General features: G+C 41.6%; 1 protein-coding gene and 1 long non-coding RNA gene across 2 annotated transcripts; both read right to left on the reverse strand.

The window, feature by feature from the left end:
- Positions 1–4,682: 4,682 nt before the first annotated feature.
- LOC117645857 lies at positions 4,683–7,802 on the reverse strand. Its single transcript, XM_034386363.1, has 8 exons — positions 7,736–7,802; positions 7,495–7,652; positions 7,347–7,413; positions 7,095–7,257; positions 6,823–7,007; positions 6,583–6,742; positions 6,062–6,195; positions 4,683–5,315 (listed from the first exon to the last, which is right to left on the reverse strand). Exons 2-8 carry the CDS (start codon positions 7,539–7,541, stop codon positions 4,983–4,985), a joined length of 1,089 nt encoding a protein of 362 aa, XP_034242254.1. The 5' UTR covers positions 7,542–7,652; positions 7,736–7,802; the 3' UTR covers positions 4,683–4,982.
- A 668-nt stretch (positions 7,803–8,470) lies between these two features.
- On the reverse strand, positions 8,471–9,017 carry LOC117645871. The gene is made up of 3 exons (XR_004587751.1): positions 8,920–9,017; positions 8,794–8,826; positions 8,471–8,701 (listed from the first exon to the last, which is right to left on the reverse strand). It is a non-coding gene; the product is annotated as an uncharacterized LOC117645871 (long non-coding RNA).
- Positions 9,018–23,594: the final 14,577 nt, after the last annotated feature.

The following is a 23,594-nucleotide window of genomic DNA, read 5'->3' on the forward strand; positions in this document are numbered from 1 at the left end:
AGTCGCGCGGCCAACCCCCCAAAAAAAAATGTGTGTGTAGGTGACCCTTCGTGCTTCCCAGTCTCTCCCTTGCTTGCCCTTCAGGCGCTGAGGTCCAGCGCTTCCCCTTAGTGGGCTGGAAAGTGAGGTGGGAATCCCCCTACCTGACGGTCGCCGAACCCTGGCGATCACGTCCGCTAACATCAGAGAAGGCGAGCGTGGCGTGGGAGCCGTTCCAGCGGGAAAGTAGCCTTGCAGTGGTCCACAAGAACCGCTCGTTCTCCGGAACTAAAAAAAATACATTGGGGCGTTGATCTTTTCGTTTAGAGGACATATCAAGGTACATTTTGAGCCATAGAACGCCATTTTTGATCAGGGTACAAAAAAGTTGCATAATTTTTAACATTTCACTATAAAAGTGCAAAAAGTAAAAGTTTCCAAGAATTTTTGGAAAAAATCCTATCTTTTTCAGTTTTTCTTCCTCTTTCCAACGGTATAAGCGGTTTTGAGAAAGGACAAATACTTTCCGAGGTATAAATTTTTTTAGGTCGATAGGTAATTTTTTTTGCCAAAAATGAAGTTTGAGATATCTCAGACCCCTGTCGACTTTCCGGGGAAAAAAGTACCGGGCCTTCAATGGGCCCATAGGGCCAACAATCCCTGAAAATACCGCTGGGTTCGGCCGACACGTCCCTCAAAACCTTGACGACTTGGCGTGGAATGACCCACCTACCATGTAATACTTTGTTTGTAACTGATGTACTACTTTAAAGGAGTCAAAAAGGAGTCAAAAACATCACTTAAACTAGGGGTACGCGCCGTTTAGTCTGGGCGCGTAGTGTGGCTGAGCGATGCGAATTGACATGGTTTGTGCACTTTGGACTTTGCTTGAGAAGACGAAATGTGCATCTTAAGGACTCATATTGAGTGAACTTTAGACCAGGGGTACAAATGGAAGTGATTTTCGTTATCAGAACACCAAAAACTGCTGGGATCAATGCCAAACTCGTTTTAAAAAAATTTTGGTCCAAAATGGGTTAAAATTCGGTTAAATGTGAGTCTGGGAAAAGTTTGAAGGTCATTTTTGAGTTCAGCACATCAAAAACTGCAGGAAACAATATATAACTCGACTTAAAAATTTTTGGGTCCAAAATGCCCTAATTTGGGATGAAAATATAAGTCTGGAGTCGAAATGAGAGTGATTTTCGTTATCAGCACACCAAAAACTGCTGGGATCAATGTCAAACTCGATTTAAAATTTGGTCCAAAATTGGTCAAATTCGGGTAAGTGTGAGTCTGGGAAAATTTGGAAGTCTTTTGAGTTCAGCACACCAAAAACTGCAGGAAATAATATAAGACTCGACTTGAAAATTTTGGTCCAAAATGACCTCGTTTCGGATGAAAATATAAGTCTGTTTCAAAATGGAAGTGATTTTTGCTATCAGCACTAAAAAAAACTGCAAGAACAATGTGCAATTAAATTTTAAAAAAATTTGCCCCAAAAATGGGTTTAAAATTTGGGTCTGGGGACAATTTAGAAGTCAATATTGAAGTCAGCGCACTGAAAACTGCAGGGAAACGCATGACTCTCAAATTAGAAAGTTTGCCCCAAATTGCGTAGCTCTAGGTGAAAGTGTGGGTTTGGCATTGAAATAAATGTAGCTTTTGTGACTAGTACACTGAAATCTACAAACAACTATCTAGACTCAATTTCTGTACATTCCTACACTGTCCCCAAAGTAAGTTCAAATCGACTAAACCTTAGTCGATCTGACGAATAAAATTCGTCGTTTCACGGGGTCACTAAAATTTTGTCGAATCTACGACCCCCGTTTTGACTCTGGTTTGACTGTCATTTTCACGAAATATTGGTCACTTTGACGAATGTTTAGTCGATTTTTGACGAAGAGATTTGGTCGACCGGCACTTGTTCCTGACTGTGACGTCACAGGGCTACAACGTCATCGACCCTGACGTTTTGATGACGTGTTCTTGGTTTTAGTCGATTCGACGAGGCAGTCGTTATATTGACATTACGAGGTCAGGATCGTGCCTGATTGGCTCCACGAGACACGTGACGATTCATACAAACAAAATAAAATTTCTGTCGTCTGCTTGAGTGAACAGGATATGAAAAATCGGTCAGTCTTGTTTACGTTGGTGAGACATCGGCCCGGGGGTCGAGAAGTTGTTTGTATCGTTTGGTACTTCTTGTCGTCTTAAAGGCAAGTATTGCCTTCATATCATCGGCTTTGCTTTAAAGGGGGTTTTTCGCTTTATTCTGAAACGTTTTGTGATATTCTTTGCTCCAGAATGTGTGTAGGCTGTCAAACGGTCTCTTACTGAGTGCAGGTTATGTTTACCTGTGTTCAAATAATTTGTTTCCATTTTATTTATCATTTCCTTTTTTTTTTCGTTGAATTACACAACCCAAGTGGGTTCCGATAAGTGGGTTCCGATCCATCTGTCTGATTCGAACTTCCCTACTCGAAATGCCTGAAGCTTGTCTTGCTTTAAAATTTATTTTGAGACTTTGTCTTGAAACTTTGCACACTTGTTGGCAGGGACTGTATGCAGGGGATGGTCTATTCCAATTTGCGCTCGAACTTCTATTAACGTCTGGAACGCCTTGAAAAAGAGTGATTTTTAGGAAGCTCCCGAGCGGAATCTAATGAAATAGCGAAAAAATGGACCATCACATCCCCTAGGCCATGCCTTTGTCTGCACGGGCAAGTTTTTTCCATTCCTCTAGGAGGTGTGGTACTCGCGTCGTGTGGTCTAGAAAATCACTCAGATTTGAAGGTCCTGCACCAGTAGAGAGAGACAGGCTGCTTCGGCCGATGTGTTGTTTCTGTCGCACAGCGAGCTCGGGGCAGGTAGTCGGGGTCCGGGGTGACGCGCCGGGCGGACAATAGGGGAGCCGTCGAGGATCCGTCTGCAAGGCAGGCGGCACCGGGCCCCGACCAGTTTTGGCCGATTTTCGTCGCGATTTTGGCAGAAATTATCGTAGAACAAAAATTCAAACACCATTAGACCCAGCTTTCAACGAAGAATCCATTGCCGCATGTTCCAAAAACGCGAAAAGGCTCGTTTGAAAATTTGTATTTTGGGCCTGGGGTAATAAATCAGCCTGTCATCATCGTCGCCTCGGCGCAGCCCATTGTGAAGCAAGCCTCTCCACACAAAAGGGAGGCGGTCCCTTCGCTACCTGAAAGCTAAAATTTTTCTAACGCGTCGTTTGACACTCATGGGATGTTCACCATTGTACTCGGGATGAAATTTTTGATCTTTCCATCTAAAAATTAAGTTTCTGCGGCCACTTTTAACAGAGCAACGAAAACAACTTTTTTAGCTACATAGAAATAATCAGTACTTCGCAAAACATATTTTGTCAAATTTGGTCAAAACTTTTGATTTTGACCTGAAACTTGGACTTAGGAGTTGAAGACTGACCCCGAACTAGCCGAACTCACGAAAAGCTGGCGATCTGCTCCGTGCGGCCCAGGCCGAGCCCCGTGCCGGGGTGTCATTCACCCGCACTCCGGCAGGCCGGCCATAAACAGCCGGCCGAGGGTGCATTGTCTGCGAACCAGGTCTACGGGGCATCGGGGCCCCGGCCTCAGACGACTGCGGATGCACCCGAAAACGCTCTCGGATGCTACCATTCTCAGAGTAGCCACCCGCTCCTACGCCCTTAAGATGAGGTAGATAAGAGCCCGTCAAAAAACTATTGAAATGGTTAATAATTGTTTGTATAAGACCTCTTGGCAACACAGGGTCTGCATATAATTTGGCAACGAATCTCAAAGCCGATGAGCTCACTAAAATAACAAATTCTTCTAAGGTCAATGGAGCTCTATCTTCATTTATTGCAACATGATCAATAGGTTCAATAGGTTAAACAGGTTGAACAGGCTCAATATCAATTTGATCCACATCATCAAATATTACAAATTCATTATATCACTTTATCATAGTTTACAATATTTAAGGGGGCAGTAGCGTCTTTTGCACGTGTTTTGACGATTTTCGAACCCCCTGTTTAGACGTTAATAAAAGATAAGTATGAATGCCAGAGGCAAACGGCAGGCACCATTTGAAAGATAAAAGTTTTTACAACATTTTCAAAAAAAATTTTTGTTTTAGCATTGAATTAGGATGTTTTGTGTTATATGCAAAAATGGTCTGCAAAATTACATGGTTTCACTGCGCGCACGATTGCACCCAAAAGTTTTTAACTTTTTACCAATCGGTAAAAGCATCTAAAAAAGCATGAAATTGCCCATAAAGCCCCTTTGGGTTTTAATATGGGCCAGAAAAAATGTGGTTCGTTTCCATCTTAAGTTGAAGATGAGCGTTTCAATATTTTTTCTTGCCCAATTTTAAAACCCCAAAGGGTCTTTTTATGGGCAATTTCATGCTTTTTCAGATGCATTTTCCCGATTGGTAAAAAGTTAAAAACTTTGGCTGAAATCGTGCGCGCAGTGACACCATGTAATTTTGCAGACCATTTTTGCATAGAACACAAAACATCCTAATTCAATGCTAAAAAAAAATATTTTTTTTTGAAAATGTTGTAAAAACTTTTATCTTTAAAATGGTTCCTGCCGTTTGTCTCTGGCATTCATACTTATCTTTATTTTAACGTCTAAACAGGAGGTTCAAAAACGTCAAAACACGTGCAAATGACGCTACTGCCCCTTAAATCTATGTCATTACAGGGGTTTGTAAATGATTAGCTAACGACTCTAGTCTGTCATAGAACCTCCCCACCCTGGTTGCCGACAGGGAAATACTTAAAAACGTGCACCCCCAAAATAATGAGCATCTCTGTAGTGCTGCATCAGTTGTGGAATGGTAGGATGCAATGCATCAAAACAAAACAAAAAAAGGCCATAGTAACAAAACTACATTAACAACAACAAAGAAACAACAAAATAAACTTAACTAAAGAGAAGAAAAAAAAACCAAGAGGGTATGGGGAAAAACAATCCAAATGACTATCACTCACAGTGAGATTTAAAAATATTGTCCAAAGGGGTTTGACACTTGTCATGCACAGTTTTCATTTTGTAAATAGATTTTTGAATGGCTTCCCAAAAGTGCTGAGACTGTCCGGGGTACTCACTTTCTGTTGCAAACACAGCTTTGAAACAAACGTCAATGGATTTCATCACACAGCTAGTAGCCCACAAGGTCTTGTCGATGCAGACATAACTCTTGGTTATTTTGTCCAAGGTGGGACCTACAACAATTATCAGAGGCTGCACCCTCTGCCCCTGTTTAAAAAGTCTATCAGTGTTTTCCTTTAAAGTTAAGCGAACCTTATTAGCATTCTGAAACAAAAACAAAGCGCAATATTTTCTCAGTCTGAAGTATAAGGTGGGGCCTAAAGAGAGGAAGAAGGGGTTTCATTGTAGCCCAATATATGGAATATTTTCGAATGTTAGTCATGTAGACTCCACACATAATTTGTACTAAAAAAAACAACATTTGGAAATATTACTTCAATCTAAACTGCCGTTAGCAAAAAAATTTCAACTGGAAGGTGCTCCTACAATGAACTCATCACTTATGTTTTTAGTGTTTCATTGGTAGGGGGTTGTAAGCTACATGGTTCATCTCTGTAATCAAAGTGTGATATTGTCTTGTAGAAAACATTTTTCCTTATGCTCTAAAACTAATTTTAGTCTGTTCATCACCACATGATATACATTATAACCAAAGTAAAATTGTTAATTTGAATAAGTTACATAAGACAATTTTATTTTGGTTATAATTTATATTATGTGGTGATGAAAAACTAAAATTAGTCTTAAAGCATAAGGAATAATGTTCTCTTCAAGACTTTATCAGACTTCGAGTACTTCGAGTAACCATATGGCTTACCACCCCCTACCAATGAAACATTTAAAACATTACCTTAACTATGAGTCCATTGTGGGAGCACTAGGAGTGAATCGTATCAAAATAGGCTCAATGGGCCAATCTCCAAGTACTATTGATGAAGGACTTCGTTTCATTAAATAAAATACATTGTGGCTACAATATCCCTCCTCTCTGAATGCAAACTTCAACAAACCTGTGCATGAAGAATCATTGAAGACCGTGCTTCTGCTATTGAGGGTAACCATAGCTTTCCGTTGTTTAACTTTATCTTCCTAGTTGGCGGACATAGGGCTGGGAGGATACTGAATGCTATGGCAGTACGACCATCTAAAACAAAGGAAAAGAAAGTTGCTTAATTTGTGTTACATCTGACAACAAGAAATGATGAGACATTTGCGAAATTAGATTTTCCCAGGTAAAAGAGAAATATTGTTACAGTCCACTAAAATGCATCACAATATTTTAAACAACACTTAACAAGAAAAAAACTTAAGAAGATTTAGAATTTTAATTATAATCACCACTTCAAATTCTTCAAATTTATAAAATCTTTATAGTAACATACTGAATGAAAAACCAACAAACAAAAACGTTCCTTCAATTTGCTCAAAATCATGCCCCAGCGTGGAGTCTTTCCTGATAAAAGGCACCCTCCCCTCAAAATTTGTCGACCCAGGGCCAAAGAGAAATAAATCCAGCCACGCTGAAACCTACCTGAAGAGGTGTTGGGCTTCAGCAGACTCAAAATTGCCTTGCTTGTCTGGTCTTTGACATCTTTCTCTGCCAGCTTCAAGAGCTTTTCCTCAAATAATGGCCATTTGCTAAAGATCACAGAGTTTCGACCAGGCCACAAAGAATTGAAATCAGCTTCAAGCTGAAAGAAAAACAAAAAATCAAAAGGGGCCAAAAAACACCAGAACAGGAACAAACAGGACTCTCAAAAATGTTACATACCAGAGTACATCCTGATGGTGATTGCAGGACTGGCCACGATGCAAAGTACTTGTCCAAGTAAGGCTCAGTCTTCAACTGGTTCAGGCGGTATTGATGGGTTGAAACCCACTTCTCCTCAACTTCAGTCCATGGAGACCTTGTAAACGCCAGGAAGTTGATGGCAGCTTCTAAATCCACATTGGGATCTGTATGAAGATAGAAAAACAGAAGTTCAAATAAATACAAGCTACTTTGGAGTATTTCCTGCCAAAAACAAAGCTTGAATTACTGACCTTTAGGAGCACAGCGAAGACGCTCAGCTGGATCATCAACACTCTCCTCTGAGATACTTTCCTTGGATTGTGAGTTAGCTGGTTTCCTCCTTAAATTCCTTAACTTGTGCGACAATTTGCCTGTTGCAACACTTCTGCCAGAGGGTGGGATGTAATAAGTACTCTGAACAGACAAAATAATAATGATTATTAATACCATAGTAGAGAGTTCAGACAAGACGGGAAAATGATAGGATAAAAAGTTCAACTTACCTTTTTCTCACAAGTAAATCGATCAATAATTCTGTCAGCGAGTAAGCTTAAGTGATCATTTTTTATACTGTAAAAAAGAAAAGTAATAATTTTACTCCAAAAAGACTGATGAAGGCAGAATGAGAACAGTAGTTGAGGTTTCACATACCTGTCAACACAACCAAAGTCCCTGGCGTGAACAAACAAATGCACCATAAGCGCATCCACAATGCCCGTACGATGAGTTCCACAGAGAAGCAAATTTTGTTCATAGTAAGGAACAGCAGCAGAAGCTGAGACATGTTTATTTAAAACAGCATCAATGTCCTGTAACAATTGAAACAAACTTTGAACACTTTGAAAACATTCGTGTGCACACAAAAACACAAACACAAAATAAAGGAACTTACAATATCAGCAATGAATTTGTTCAGGCAAAAATTTAGCAGCTACACCTTTTTCGAAGGAAGAAGTAGTCTGAGGGTAGAATAAGACAAGGTAAGAACATATATTGCAGCAATTATGAAGGTAGGCACACTGGAAGCAAGAAATAATATGAGGTATTTTCAATGGGTTGCAAAATTTTTTTGTGTAAGTATGTGACAAATAAATTTTCCCAAAAGAAACATGCTACTTCAGGGACCATTTCTCTATAAAAAGCATGTGAAGTACTTTAAATATGTTCGTGGCCAGGCCAACATTGCATTGAAAAATGGTACAAAAAACCAAGACAGATTCACTGCTCACAGATATTTAGAGGTCTTGTAAAGTATGCGCATAAAATCTTTTTCACCAATTCTACATATGAAGGCCTTTAAATGGAACCATTACCGTTGAAAAAATAGTTTGTGTCTGTATCAATTGTGCCATTTTAATTGACAAAACTATTTCATTGAAAAACAAAACTATTTAAAATATTGTAAGAAATGAAATAAAACCATAAGACACACTTAAAAAGGATACATTTCAATCAATAATGTTCAATTGGAAGGGAAATAAGTTTCTGTTGAAACACAGATGTAAGTCTACAACTTAAACAAAAGATTATGAAAAAATTGAACATACCTCACATATTTTGCATCAAGTGCTACCGCCCCCTCACATAATAATATTGGAGAGTAAAAAATTACAGATTTAGAACTTGATGCCACTGGGCTGGTTGCAACTGAACTGGAAGTTGGAACTGAACTGGAAGTTGGAACTGAAGAGCGCGTTGGAACTGAAAAGCGCGTTGAAACTGAAGAGCATGTTGGAACTGAAGTGGAAGGAGTTGGCGTTGGAATAAGCGGTGAACTTGGTCCGACTACAGTAGTGTTTGATGAAATGTGATGTATCGCTAGAACCTCAACTGACCCGCCAGGTGTAGATTCTGGTTCCTAAACAAAAGTAAAAAAAAAAAAAAAATTAACAGGTAAATATTGAATGGTTTCAATGAAGATTTTAAAAGGGTTTAAAAAAATAAACTCACCATCAAATGACTCCGTTCCCTGCTTTTCAAGAACTGTAACACAGAAAACACAAAAACACAAAAAATTAGGGACTATGACACCAGAAGTTAAGCAACAGAAATGCCCAACTGCAAGACATACGCTACCTGTTCTCTCTTCGAGATGAAAGTAGACCGTAGGCCAATGGAAGGTATCAGTTCCTTTAGAAGCTGCCCATCGATGGTCCTCAAAACCTCCAGCGATATGTCTTGATCTGTAAACAATAAAAAGGTTAGTCGTGTAACCACAAGAAAGAGTCTAGGTTATTTAACCACCAACATTTCATCTAAGTCAGAGCAGGATTGCTTTGGCTAATTCAACAACATAATTTTGAGACAAAGTGGATCAAAATACAGGACTGGCACAGCTAAGCTCCATATAAACTTGATTATTAAATACGGACACAAGGCAATGAAACCTATTAGCAGGTGGGTGTGAAACACAATAGAAAGCAGCTCAAACAAAAGTATGGCTAGGTTGGGGAAATAGGAAAATCCTAGCGCCTACATAGTTGGGGTAATCATTGTTTTGGTCTCTAGATGGGTCATTGACCGTCTTTGACACCGGCCGGCTGATCCACGCAAAACTTTCTTTCCCTTCCCTTGACGCTTACTTTGACCAACGATTTGACACCATTCTGAAACGAATTCGACCCTCACACAGATCACACATTAAACTCATGGTAAAACTATGGAAACTACGGCTGCAGACAGATAGCCAGTCAAAGAACTGAAACTCAAACTTGTTCTCAGACAAGAAACCATAACCTCTCCTTCCACCCGAGACGGGGACGGGAGTAAGGCCAACAACGCGACATAAAAATCTCTACGGACGCGATGTTATGGAAACCATCGCGACAAGCCCAAAAGGGGAATAAACTGGATGAATCTGACTTAAAACAAGGCAATGTGATCTGATGCGACGGCTAAAGCACAAGAACGGCTAAAACAAGTGACGAGAATCACGCGAACCATGCTTCGGCAGTTGGGAGACAGGTTAAGGAGCGAAATTCAAATTTAACTTTCCGGTCGTACAAAGCAATAGAAAAACGAATCCATACTAATTTTGATTCATGCGTGCAGTGAGGCATTAAAAAAAACGAAGTAGAAAGAAGCACTAAAATTTACGCTTACCACCCAAAAGTAGCGATCAGCTGGTCCAGTCCCCAGGCTGTCAGCAGCGCGGACACGTCTGCGTCCATGGTTGTAGGTCAAGGTCGCCGCAATGATTGACAACTGACCGACCGGCCACCTGAGCGCACGGAGCGCTGACGGCGCAAGTGACGTCATAGTTGGTATGAAAAATTCACCTACGTGAAAAAAATCGACCTAATCGACCATCTCTTTGTCAAATCGACTAAACTATTTAGTTAGTAAAATCGACTAAGAGAAGTTCGTCGATTTGACTTTACTTTTGGGACAGTGTACACTGTCTTCATGAAGCACCCTCTGTCATCACCAATTCCCTGATGCCACACCAATGTGAATCCCTCAGTCGAGTAACATTCAATTGCCAGCATTGAATCGCTTAATTGATTACTCGTATGATTGGGTCACTATTCGATATCTCTTTTTTCTTAACTAATGAATTCTCAATTTTATAAGTAATATCTATGAAACATTTTGTCATTCTTTCATTGTGAACCAGTGAATAAAACAATATTGATTGGCATACGTTATCACAGTTAATATTAAGAGAGTCAGTTTAGGGTAGGCTGATCTGAACCAGTTAACGGGGACCAATTATTGTCAAATCCAGTGATTCGTCATATAGAGTCCAATGCCAAGGCTACCCAAGGCTTAATGAACCGACACAATTTATCTTACTCAGGTATGCAATACTGAGTAGTACCAGTTATATTAACTTCAGTGAAGTGAAAGGAATCGTCTCATTAAATCCATTCACTAATTCACTCACCGCTCAAAACCTGAGTCGTCTCTTTGAACCCAATATCAATTCAAACTCTATTAGGATTAAATATACACAACCATACATTGATTCTATTAATAAACACATGTTAGTACTTTTGCACTCTTGTCAGCTTGCAGCATTGCAATAGAATGTATTTCTCGAGTCCAAACTAAGTATGCCTGCTAATTTCAACACAAGTTATTTGCATTTCCCTGATTTCCTCTACTATGAGAATTTAAAAAAAAGAGGATGACACTATAGAAAATGAAACAAGTAGATGCCCACAATACAAAAGGTCAAAATAAAAACATTCTTTTTACACTGCTCTGTCAAAGTGCACTGACCTGAAGAAGATTCCCCTCGAAAGGGGGAGGGGGAGAGGGGAACGAAACACGTAAATCATTTTCACGGCCATTCTCCATATTTCGCTGTGTTGATACCCTAAAAGGGTTTTAATCATTCTAGAATGTGGAAAAACTATGGCCGATCTCATTTCCAAACCCTTCTGCTCGTTATTTTGTTTTATTTGCTTATTTGCTTCTGTCCCGTATTTGAGAGCCGCGGCCGCAGGTATGAGAAATTCGTGAGTGCTGAGTGCTGCCAACCTAACCATGCTAATAACCTGATTCAAAAGTATGTTTTGAATATTTCAAACGATACTAAACAACGATTTGAAACAAACTCGTGTTGGGGGGTACTAAGGTGACGTTAAATACGAAATCTTGAAACTATAGCTACTGTAGTTGCTGAGAATCGTTGGTGAGTACAAAGTCACAGACAGACTCACGACCAGTCACTTTTCAGCGCGCCCAAACACGGCAAGGGCTTCGCTATCGCTCAGCCAATTATATGTACGTTGTTAAAAACATTACTGTAAAAAATCATGGCTACAGATTTTATAACAACTATCAAACTTCAATTTCCTAAAACCAATTTTTAAATGATATATCATTTTACTCTTCATGGAACAATAACATGGCAGGCTCATTAGCCTGGTCATCAAAGGGGCCAACTATAAGTGAAAGAACTGTGGCACACAGTTTTTAAGACTTGGCTTTAGGTTTTTTTTTCTGAAAGAGATGATCACAGAATCAGATGAAACAACATTGCAGCCAGAAGATCTGCATTCCCATCAATTCTGTTGCACTTCCGGGTGGCCTTTTCTTGAGTGTTAGTTGAAGAGAAGGGGCAGGGGGGCTAGGGAAAAGGAGCCAAATAGCACGTGAAAAGACAAGGGACGGTTGGGATGGAGACACGGTTGCTTGGATTCTTTCTTCGTTCGGACGCATTTTCTATCAAAAAGGGGAAAATTGCCAATTTTTTAATGTTTCACAGCCGCGTATTACTGTTTGCGCAAATATGCGCAGGTTTTCTCTGTTGATCCTTTCAATTGACACATAGGTTGATAATTTCCAGCGCTGAAACCTGCTTGATAGTGCTTGATTCTATAGTAGATCTCAAACTTTTGTTTTTAAAGTAAAAATTATACAAATAAAGCGATTATATGCACACCAACACCCTTCAAATTATCGCAGGAAGATAACTCGGATATCATTTTGAACGGGAATACTTGTTCTTTAAAATGGAACCTCCGGGGTTCAAAATCTAGATGCAAAGCCGTCAAAATCGCTGTGGCGTTTTGTTGCATTTTTTACTAAAAAATAACACATTATCACAAATTTTAACTTTGACGGCCTGTAGTGGTCGTAGTTTTGGTCTGACAATAAAAATAAGACCAGATTTGAAATCTGCGGAAAATTTCCAATCCGATGGAAACAAAGTTTGCCCGTTTAAACGATTTTTAATAAAGAGGTTTTGAGCGCCAGAAGGGCGTTTTAGCCCACCGTGCGTCTTCTAAAACAACGTCTCCCCCTACATCGCGATCTGTGATCGCGGTTACTACTAAGGCGCAAATAAATATTGTTACGTCCCTCCTACACAGACGAACCTCTGAATAGAGTGCGTACGTAGTGTTGTTGACTAGAAGACGGGAAGAACTTCAGAGTTCGGGCGGCACTTGCTCTTTCCACCCAGCCGGTCGAATCAGATACACTACGGCTCCGCTCGACCCCTTCAACCATGTCGCTCTGGCCCAGCGGCATGGGGCACCGGTTTCCGACGCGGACAGTCTGTGTTCGATACGCAGTGTCCGCCACTCGCGTGTTTGTTTTTATGTAGGCGGCTGAATCTCGTTTGAATCTGGTCTGGATCTGGTCTGGAAAGGCACCAAATCCAGACGGCAGACAGACCACGGTCAGACTGCAGGAAGACCAGAGGAAGACGGCTGCACGGACCGCGTTCTCGTCTGGCACTCGTCTTACATCGGTCTACTTATAGTCTCCAATCGGTCTGGCCGTGCTCGCTAACTCGTCTTCCCGGGAAGACGAGAACAAGACCTCTAAGAGACCGTTTCCAGATTTCCAATTCCATACGGGTGACTCACGCGCTCTCTCTGACCACTCGTGGAGGGGGGGTAGAGAGAGAGAGAGAGAGAGAGAGAGAGAGAGAGAGAGAGAGAGAGAGAGAGAGAGAGAGAGAGACTAGGCGCTCGGCGCCTCTCTCTCTCTCTCTCTCTCTCTCTCTCTCTCTCTCTCTCTCTCATCTCACTCTCTCTCTCTCACTCTCTCTCGCGTTGTGTGCGCGCGGCGTGGTCAACGTTCGAAGCATGCCCAGTGCTCACCTGTCTAAGTAGTTAGCGATCTAAGACGCTGCCCACTGACGGCGTCCTGGAGGTCCCGGTGCAGGGCGGGGACGACGGCGAGCAGGGGGTCTGGGGCAGCTGGGTGCAGCGACCAGGCTTCACTGTCGGTGTCCTGGGAGTCCCGGTGCGGCGCGGGGACGGCGGCGAGCAGACACTGACGGCGACGTCCTGGGAGTCCCGGTGCGGCGCGGGGACGACGGCGAGCTGGGGGGCCCCGTGCAGCGGTGCAGTGGTACCTCGATGCGGGAGGCTGCGGAGGTCCTGGGCTTGTCTTGTCTGGTGGCTTGCTGGTGGCTTGCTGGCGGTGGAATACTGCACCTGGTCGTCGCAGCGCCTTATATAAGATTTGCGAGTGCGTACAATGTGCATGTTGCAGCGTTGGTGGGGAACCAATTACTTTGCACACAGGTGCAGTAAACTTTGACGGGCGAAGGGGGCTTCCCTTTCCAACCTGCTGCGCATAAAAGGCCCCCGGGCTGTCGATGTTGCACCACAGTCGTCCGATGACGCAACGCGTTGGAGCCGTGGACACCGGGCGAAGCGGGTGGCTGAGCGACGATCTGTACTACAGCACTTTGGCATCTAGGCTGCAAACGTTTGATGGTTTTCAATCAAATTTTGCCAACGCAGTTGATTGGGCTGATACGGGATTTTATCGGGTTCGGTATGGAGATATCGTTTAATGCCATGAATGTGGAATTGAGATAGGACGGTGGGAACCTGGCGACATTCCATAACTTGAGCACATTAGAAGGAATCCGCGCTGTCGGTTTATGTTGCCAATTGTGCCTCTATCTGAGCGAGCCGGGGATGATTCTTTTTGTAATAATTACCTTCACACTCGTTTAGAGCAAAATCAACTAAGACGGACCACTTCTTCCGGTGACTCTCTCCGATTTGCCTGATTTTTTGTAGGCTTAATAACTAACTAAAGGAGAGTCTAAAGCCAAAATATTAGGTCCGGCAAAAATTTATTCCCCGAGATATGGCCAACTTTAGTTTAACTTTTGGAGAAAAAACACGAATTTGGGTATTTTGGACTAATTTTACACTTTTCATAGTAAAGGGCTAAAATTTGGTCACTTTAAGTAAAATTGGCCAAGGAACAAGAATGTGACCTCAGATTTGACCTCCGACGAATACCTGAAGAATAAACCACCTAAAACACCCTAAAAACACATTAAAAAACAGTTTTTTCTTGGGGTTTCTGGGAGAAACATGTGGACAAAAATCTCTGATGATCTTATCTTGTAGAAAATGACGCGATGAATCGAATGAGACCACGCGCAGATTTTTATGTCAAACCGTTCAGGAGATATAGCGGTTCGAAGAATGAAAATTTTGCCATTCATTTTGTAAAAAATGCAGGTTTTGAGCATTGTTTGACGTCTTTTGCCTCCTTGGTGCGTGTGGGTGTTTTTATCTTGTGGAAAAAGACGCGCTGAATCGAATGAGACCACGCACAGAGTTGCATCTCGAACCGTTTAGGAGATATAGTGGTTTAAAGTATGGGCACGGGAGAGCTCCTGCAAACACCCGACAAGGCAGAGCCGCCAAACACGCCTGTCGGGCGGGCAGACTACAGTGCCCATACTTTGAACCGCTATTTCTCCTAAACGGTTTGAGATACAGGTCTGTGCGTGGTCTCATTCGATTCAGCGCGTCTTTTTCCACAAGATGAGACCACCCACACGCACCAAGGAGGCAAAAGATGTCAAACAATGCTCAAAACCTGCATTTTTCATAAAATAAATGGCAAAATTTTCATACTTTGAACCGCTCTATCTCCTAAACAGTTTGACATAAAAATCTGCGCGTGGTCTCATTCGATTCATCGCGTCATTTTCTACAAGATAAGATCATCAGAGATTTTTGTCCACATGTTTCTCCCAGAAACCCCAAGAAATAACTGTTTTTTAATGCGTTTTTAGAGTGTTTTAGGTGGTTTATTCTTCAGGTATACGTCGGAGGTCAAATCTGAGGTCATATTCTTGTCCCTTGGCCAATTTTATATGAAGTGACCAAATTTTAGCCCTTTACTATGAAAAGTGTAAAATTAGTCCAAAATACCCAAATTCGTGTTTTTTCTCCAAAAGTTAAACTAAAGTTGGCCATATCTCGGGGAATAAATTTTTGCCGGACCTAATATTTTGGCTTTAGACTCTCCTTTAGTTAGTTAAGCCTACAAAAAATCAGGCAAATCGGAGAGGGTCAGCGGAAGAAGTGGTCCGTCTTAGTTGATTTTGCTTTCAAGCCAGCGTCGATTTGATGAGCATGGACATATGGCAAATTTAAGTGTGCACTGTAAAAATTAATATCCGGAATAAACGACGGATCCTTCGGCAAAAAAATTGCCAACGGTTTCTTCGTTAATTAACGAAGCTCTTCGTATATTTACCAAAACCTTCGTTAATTTTTTGAAAGATCTCTGCTGATTTTCCAATCACAATGGAAATTTACGAAGCACCTTCGTAAATCTACAAAGATCCTTCGTAAATTTACAGGGAACCTTCGTTTATAAACAAAGAAACTTCGTTAATAAACAGAGATTCTTCGTAATTATACGTCTGGAATTAACGACGGATCCTTCGGCAAAAAAATTGCCAACACTTCCTTCGTTTATTTACGAAGGTCCGCCGTAGATTTACGAAGACCCGTCGTAGATTAACGAAGAACGTCGTAAATTTACGAAGCCCTTCGTAAATTTACAACAGATTTTGTAAATTTTCGACTTTTCTTCGTAAATTTACGAAGAACCTTCGTAAATTAACGACGAACCTACGTTGATTTACAAAAGTTCCCGTAGGAAAAAAACATTTACAGTGCACTTTTGGACATTCCCAAAAACCCTTCGGAAAATATTCCGTTGTAAATTCACAACATATTTTTTACAGTGTGGTGAAAAAGCTGCGGCCAAAAGTGCGCCCTCAGAGATTATTTAACCAAAGAATTAGGACGTTTCATGATTGGCCATCTGGTTTGGCCTGTGATAAGGCTGCGACGGCGGCTTGTGGATTTTATAACACTGGCTTTTCTGATCTCGCCCGCTGTGCGTTTTGCGGTGTAGGGGTAGGTCGTTCGACGCCGGGTGCAGATACTTGGAAGAAGCACGCCTAGTCAAACCCCAGCTGTGTCGTATTGTTAAGGGACAAGCCTTTATTGAGGAATGCTTGTAGGTGTGCACCTCTCCTGAGCGTGTGACCGCGTCGCCTGTACCTATAATAGATCATCCAGTACCCTCGCCCCAAAACACTGGGCGGCAATGCATAATGTGCTAAATGAGTTACGTGTGGTTATTTTACCATGTGCGCATCTGAACACCTGCACCGAATGCTGGGAAACTCTTGATCGATGTCCAATGTGTCGTGCAGATGTAACCGCTCTTCTCGTATTTTTATAATATCAAGATTGGATGTATTGTTGTAACCAATGTATTTATTTGTAAGGGAGGGTGGGGAACCGTGACCACTTTTTTTTGTGCCTCCACCTACTCCACCGTGGGGTTCAAAAAGTTAAGTTTCCAGCATGAGGGGATTCTTTGGACCTCCAAGGACCTCTTCCACCCATTGGAACTTGTCTGCAATGCACGGCAGGCTCACAGAACACTTCGGAAAATAAAACGCAAAGTGGTCATGGCGCCCCACCTATGGGGTACCATGACCACCCCGTGGGGCACCATGACCATAGTAATTTTTTGGCCCAAAAAGTGTACTTGCTACCCGTATTCTCATTGAAATTGTTTATATCGCTGTCCTTACCATCAGGCCAGTCAACTTAACTTAAAAACACTGTAAAAACCTTCGAAGTATCAAACGTTCTAAGATGCCTTAAAATGGACGGTTTAAAACAATTAACGCTCTAAGGCTTTCAAATTTCACATCCAAAGCTATGACATGTGTTAACATTTTATGTTTGCCTTGCTAACACGAATCCAAATTCGTATGCAGATTTCAATTTGGTTAATTTTAAGAAAATTATCGCGGTTACTACACTGCAAACAAGTGAATTAAATGCTGTTTCTCATAATGCCAGAGCCATCTTGGTGCAAAGTAGCCACGGATCGCCTTCGCGGCCAACTTTTGCGGTTTGGAGCTCATTTAGTGCTAGAGAAACTACCATTTCAAGTCTCAGTTTCAGAACCATTCTTAATCATCCTGGTGATTCACGATTTGTGATAAAACTATCTATTCTGCATCAATTATTCAACCCTTATACATTTTCTGAAGCAAAAAGCAAATTTTCGACGAAAATAAATTATTATCAGGCCAAAACATGAGAAAAAACACTCAAATATGTATGGTCATAGTGCCCCACTAAAAAGTGGTCATGGCTCCCCACAATACAGTTTACGACTCAAAGGCACCCCGAGCAAGAAAAAAGCTACTTAGAATTAAATGTGATAGTGGATATTTTGCCGGAGAGCCGACATTTTGAAAAAAACCTAGGACATCCAACTTATTTCCTCAAATGTGAGTGTGAGAAAAAATATCCCAGATTTGAAATACGCCCAATTTAGCCAAAACGCTGTAACAAAAATTTTGGCGAGGTGCTATGGTCGTACCCTTGAAGCTAGGGCTCTGACTGAAAATAGTTAGAATCCTATTCTCTCGAAAGTCCGGTCGACCGGTTGCCATCGGCAAAGTAGTTCCCGAGAGCGAGGGGGGTGGTCATGGTGCCCCAGTGGTCATGGTGCCCCACCCTCCCTTATTGGTATCGTATTGATGTTGAATAAAGAAAATAAAATGGATGTGTTTTGTGCTTTTTATACCTCACAGCCTAATACGCACTTTGCACGCGCCTGATAGACACCACTTGTGTCACGTTCCTTTGAATATGATGTCACATTCGTTTGAACGAGACTCGGCCGCTTAAGTAGGGTGTCACCAGGGGGTGGCAACGGCCTAGGAAGAGCGTGAAGCGATGCTCGCGCCGTCAGTGCAGAGGTTGCGCACTTGTTCGAGATTATGAAAACTAGACTGTGTTCTTCAAAACGCTTTGCACCGATGGAAAGGGCTTGAAATTTAGGGTGCATTAGGCTAATTGCTTTTCTCCAAACTCTCACCTTACCTGATATTAAGGTGCAGTGAAAACACCTAAAAACACGAGAAATCATAAAATTTAGGAAAAACTCGAATGCGCCATGTTGATGTAAATGGTTCCACCCTTGTGTTCGGTTGAATTGGAAGTATCGGGCAGTCTACTAGGCCTAATGCACCCCAAATTTTGTGCTCTTTTGATCTGTGCAAAGCATTTTGCAATCAACGGTCTAGATCTTACAATCGAAGCAAAATAAGTAACCAATGCACCTTACTCGCGCATGGCTTCACGCGCTTTCTAGGCCGTTGCCGCCCCCTGGTGTCACATTCGTTTAAACGCGAATCAACATTCAAACGAATGTCACATCATATTCAAACGAACGTGACAAAATTCACATTCGAACAAATATGACGTCACTTTCGTTGGCTACCAGTGTTCACCATGCAACACGCGCCTTGAATGTGTTGCCTGCGGTTGAGCGCGGGTGTGGTCGGTGGGGCGTGCCCCGCCTAGTAGGTAGGCAACACTTCGACCGCCGGCGAGCACGCGTAGGATGTGTAGCCTGTTTGCCGGGCGCGTGTGCTCACTCAGAGTCGGTGGGGTAGAGGGGCAACTTATGTTAAGCAGCCCCGCAATATATCTTCTACACCTGCCCAGCGCTAACCTCAAACACGAGGACTGGGCCCGCAGGCGAGCCTATTCATGGCTCAGCCACGCTCGGCGCTTTTTCATGACTGCAATATTAAATAAAATACGCACTACAAACCTAACTGTCTACTTAGTACACACTTACAAATGCATGCTTGCAAGTACACACTTACAAACGCATGCTTGGCCAAGTACACACTTACAAATGCATGCTTGCAAGTACACACTTACAAACGCATGCTTGACACATGGAGTTATACGGCGTCAAGCATGCGTTTGTAAGTGTGTACTTGCAAGCATGCATTTGTAAGTGTGTACTTGGCCAAGCATGCGTTTGTAAGTGTGTACTTGCAAGCATGCATTTGTAAGTGTGTACTAAGTAGACAGTTAGGTTTGTAGTGCGGTGGCCGGTGGGGCGTCCCTTCTGATGCGGGTTTTGCAAGCGTGATGTTAAAGATTGGAACCGTTGGTCTTTTCAAAAAGAAAGGCGACAATGGTCGGAAAAGACTTTGCATTGCCGCTTATTATACAGTGCGATTGAACAGCTGAATTTATTTTCAATGATGTTGTCATATTGTTACATCTGGATTGGTTCGTCAAAATGTGGAAATTTTAAAATCAAAGATGTTTAGCTCAATTACCACTTGCACGGACTTCCTATCAGCAAATACCCCTTATGTAACAACAAAACACCTTCAGAGAAAGGCATGTACATGTTTTCAGTCAAAATTTTTGACTTCTTGTACCACAAATAGCGCCGGAAAGGTACAAAAATGGCCGTTTTGTCGGTGTCCGAATCCCCGATTGAAACACAATGTAAAGTCTAATTCCTTATAACGCCGTTAAAACACTCAAAGTTTTGTGTGTTTTCGAGAGTGGACACTTTAGTCTACATTTTAACCTAAGTCCCGAAACCTTGAGTCGATTCGTTCGTTCGTAAAGTGGAAGAAAAGTTCCGCAAATTGCGTCACTTGCTACAGGCATTTGTATTTCGCGGCTCTAAGCGTGTTTTGTGCCTGCACCGACCCAAGCGCCAACCCTATTCGGCCTCGAAATTGATATTTAACAAAACTACAACGGTGGAAATACTTCTACAGGAAATGTTTGGTTCGAAACAAGGATAATAGGTCGCTTTGCCGTAACTCGCTATCATAAACCTGTAATCGCCAACGCGTTATTTCGACCTCCCCCGGATAAACATTTTCAAATACTGGGACAAGGTCATGTTTGCCGCTTCATTTGACCTATTTACATCATACAGCGTCTGTTACGTACAAGCAAATTTGGTATTTCCTCGCGAAATAGATGGTTTTTACAAAATGTAATGATGTAATCGGATGTAATCAGCCAGGACCCCGGCGTCGACGCCTGTTACTGCAACTTTTGAAGCTTAAATACTTGTTTATTTCGCATCCAAGCCTCACTGAGAATGAAAGAGTCATGATCATGACTAAAATTTTGGGCGAGGAATTCCTTATCACCCAAATTTGGGCGAGGAAACCTTCCTCGCCCAAATTTGGGTGAGGAAGGTTTCCTCACCCAAATTTGGGTCATAATACTATGGACCCATATAGGCATCTGATACACCCTTCCTCACCCAATTTTGGGCGAGGAAGCCTTCCTCACCCAAATTTGGGCGAGGAAACAATCCTCGCCCAAATTTGGGTCATAAAGAATACCTCGCCCAAAATGGGGTATTGATCATGACTCTTTTATTCGCAGTGCTATTACATATGTTAGGATTTTTTGTTGGTCCTGATCAGACGAATCGATTTCTATAAATAGATGTCAGTTTTGTCCATTTGAAATTCCACCCAAACCACTTGAATGTAACAAACGTTGACGCGCGTGTAACAAACGTCGACCCAAAGTACGCTTTCAACATTTAAGCCATTTGAAACAAAACTGGAACGAATTAAGCTTTGATATTTCTTGGGGACCATTCTAGAGCCATCTTGAATGAGCCTGCAAAATTTCATCCGAAAAGCCGCACATTAAAATCTTGGAAATCTCGTGCCTCAAATTCCCACATCTCGGCGAACCACCCCATCTTCACTGTTTTTCCAAATGTGGAGAACTCTGCACTTCAAAAGCGGAGTGACATGATCTCCGCATGAGGAAAGGCGGAGAGGAAATGTTGCTAGAGAATTACTCCGCATGAGCCAAGCGGAGACAAGATTCACCGCATTAACAAGTGCGGAGACCAAGTAAATCCGCATTTGAAGTGCGGATTCAAATATCTCTGAATGTCCTGCTGCGGACACTCTTTTATTCTGACCAACACACAATTTATTGAGTTTGTTAGCCAGAAAAGGTTTGAATTCAAATGACCTTGGTAATCACTGCTTGAAAATGTGTTGATAACCTAACTACACATACCTCTTGTGGTCCAGATTACACGAGATGAAGCTGAATATATCCACAGTTGAGAGATCGAGGAGGCTAATTGATTGTTTCTTTGGAAATAGTTCATGATGAATGTTGTGTAAGTAACAGTCTTACTATGAAAGGTAAAACAGTTTGAATTTTTGACACTGTGTTAGTCATTATGGATAACAGATTTGCACACTCCTTTTTGCTGGTTTGTTGCTCAGCCCCAGGACGGGTTAGGGACGTCTTGTAATAGCTCCACACTGTTAGAAATTAGCTCCGAAATTTTATGGAGAAAAACCCTATAATCACGTTCATGGAGACTCCATTCATTTTCCATTTTTTTTCGGAGAGATTTTCTCAGGGTTTATACAGATGTTTTTTGGAGCATTCCTTGGGTCCAGATAGGAGGTAAAATGCAAGTCTTTTCTCAGATATATTAAAGAGGACTTCGCTGAAGCATTTTTCGGTCTGAAATGGTCAAAGAAGGGACAATCTCATTCGAGCTCATTTGACTTATGTCCTGTAGCTTTCCCTTAATATTATGAAAACTAAGGTCAAGAAGTAGGGGTTCACCCTTCCCTCAATTTTTAACTGGTTGCAAACCTTTTTTTCGTGTTTTTGTGATAGTGCAGCATATATTTTTGTTCAAAATTCCGAAATTTTTCGGAGAAAGCCCAGAATTTGCATTTATGGAGAGCTCCATGCAGAAGTTTCGGAAAAACTCCATGATTTTTCCATTTTTTTTCGGAATTTTCTGACAGTGCAATGCTGCGACGCACGCTTGTCATTACAAACAGTATGCAATTCCACATTCCCTCTGCATAATTCTAGTCCTATCCTTTCTTGTTATGATGAGCAATACTTCCAAAAGACTTTTAAAGTTCTTAAGTAGCAAAATAAATGGTGAAACATCATTGCACATTCTACAAAAACAAAAACAACAACGAAACAGTAAACAGACGGCAGAAAACAAAAACCTGTTGCCCCGTCGGTAGTACCAACATAACGACGACCCGACATTTTGGCAAGTTTGGACCCAAATATGTAATGTGAATGAAAAAATCCATAACTTAGTTGGTTTTATTTTATTTATTTATATTTCGTTTTCTTCGCTGGGTTTGATCGTCAAAATTCGTCGTTTGGACGAAAGGGTAAGGAAACAAAAAGAAAGAAAGTGTGTCGACTGTGGCGCGCTCTCGACGGTCTGACTCGAATCGAACACACCCCAGCAGAAGACTGTTTAAAGCTGATTTTTGTTTGGAGTTCGTTCTCACGTAATAAGCAGTATTTATTGGTGATAGAATCTCCTTGTAATGAGTTTTTGAAATAGTTTAATCGTGGCTTATGCTGATGCAAACCGCTAGGACTCTACAGACCTCAAACCTCGCCCTATCAAACCTAGAGTCCTAAAGGCGACTATATCAAACTCAAACTACTCAACTCAAACCACTACGCTGGAAGAATCGAAAGATTGTGAATTAACGATGGTGCGAACATTGACGCTCTGTAAAGGAAGCAGCACGGGTCGAAGAAATGCTTGGCCTATTTATGAAGGCTGTACGATAAGGCACCAATAGTCCCGTTTTTAACAAACTAATGTGTGTGCATTGGCCTTAACCTATTTAGCATGCTAAATAGCTAAATAGCTAAAAATAGCTAAACGCTGTATTAGAACACACATTTATTTTGGAAAAAAAAGCAGCGTCAAACTGTAACATGCAGAGCAGCATGTTAAAATATTACTCGTTCAATACGGTAATGCCCTAAATCTGTTGATGTATGACAGCAATTTTCCACACTGTCAGAAAATTCCGAAAAAAAATGGAAAAATCATGGAGTTTTTCCGAAACTTCTGCATGGAGCTCTCCATAAATGCAAATTCTGGGCTTTCTCCGAAAAATTTCGGAATTTTGAACAAAAATATATGCTGCACTATCACAAAAACACGGAAAAAAGGTTTGCAACCAGTTAAAAATTGAGGGAAGGGTGAACCCCTACTTCTTGACCTTAGTTTTCATAATATTAAGGGAAAGCTACAGGACATAAGTCAAATGAGCTCGAATGAGATTGTCCCTTCTTTGACCATTTCAGACCGAAAAATGCTTCAGCGAA

This window comes from Thrips palmi, unplaced genomic scaffold (genome assembly GCF_012932325.1).
Source record: "Thrips palmi isolate BJ-2018 unplaced genomic scaffold, TpBJ-2018v1 HiC_scaffold_19, whole genome shotgun sequence".
In the NCBI taxonomy this organism is placed as follows: Eukaryota; Metazoa; Arthropoda; class Insecta; order Thysanoptera; family Thripidae; genus Thrips; species Thrips palmi.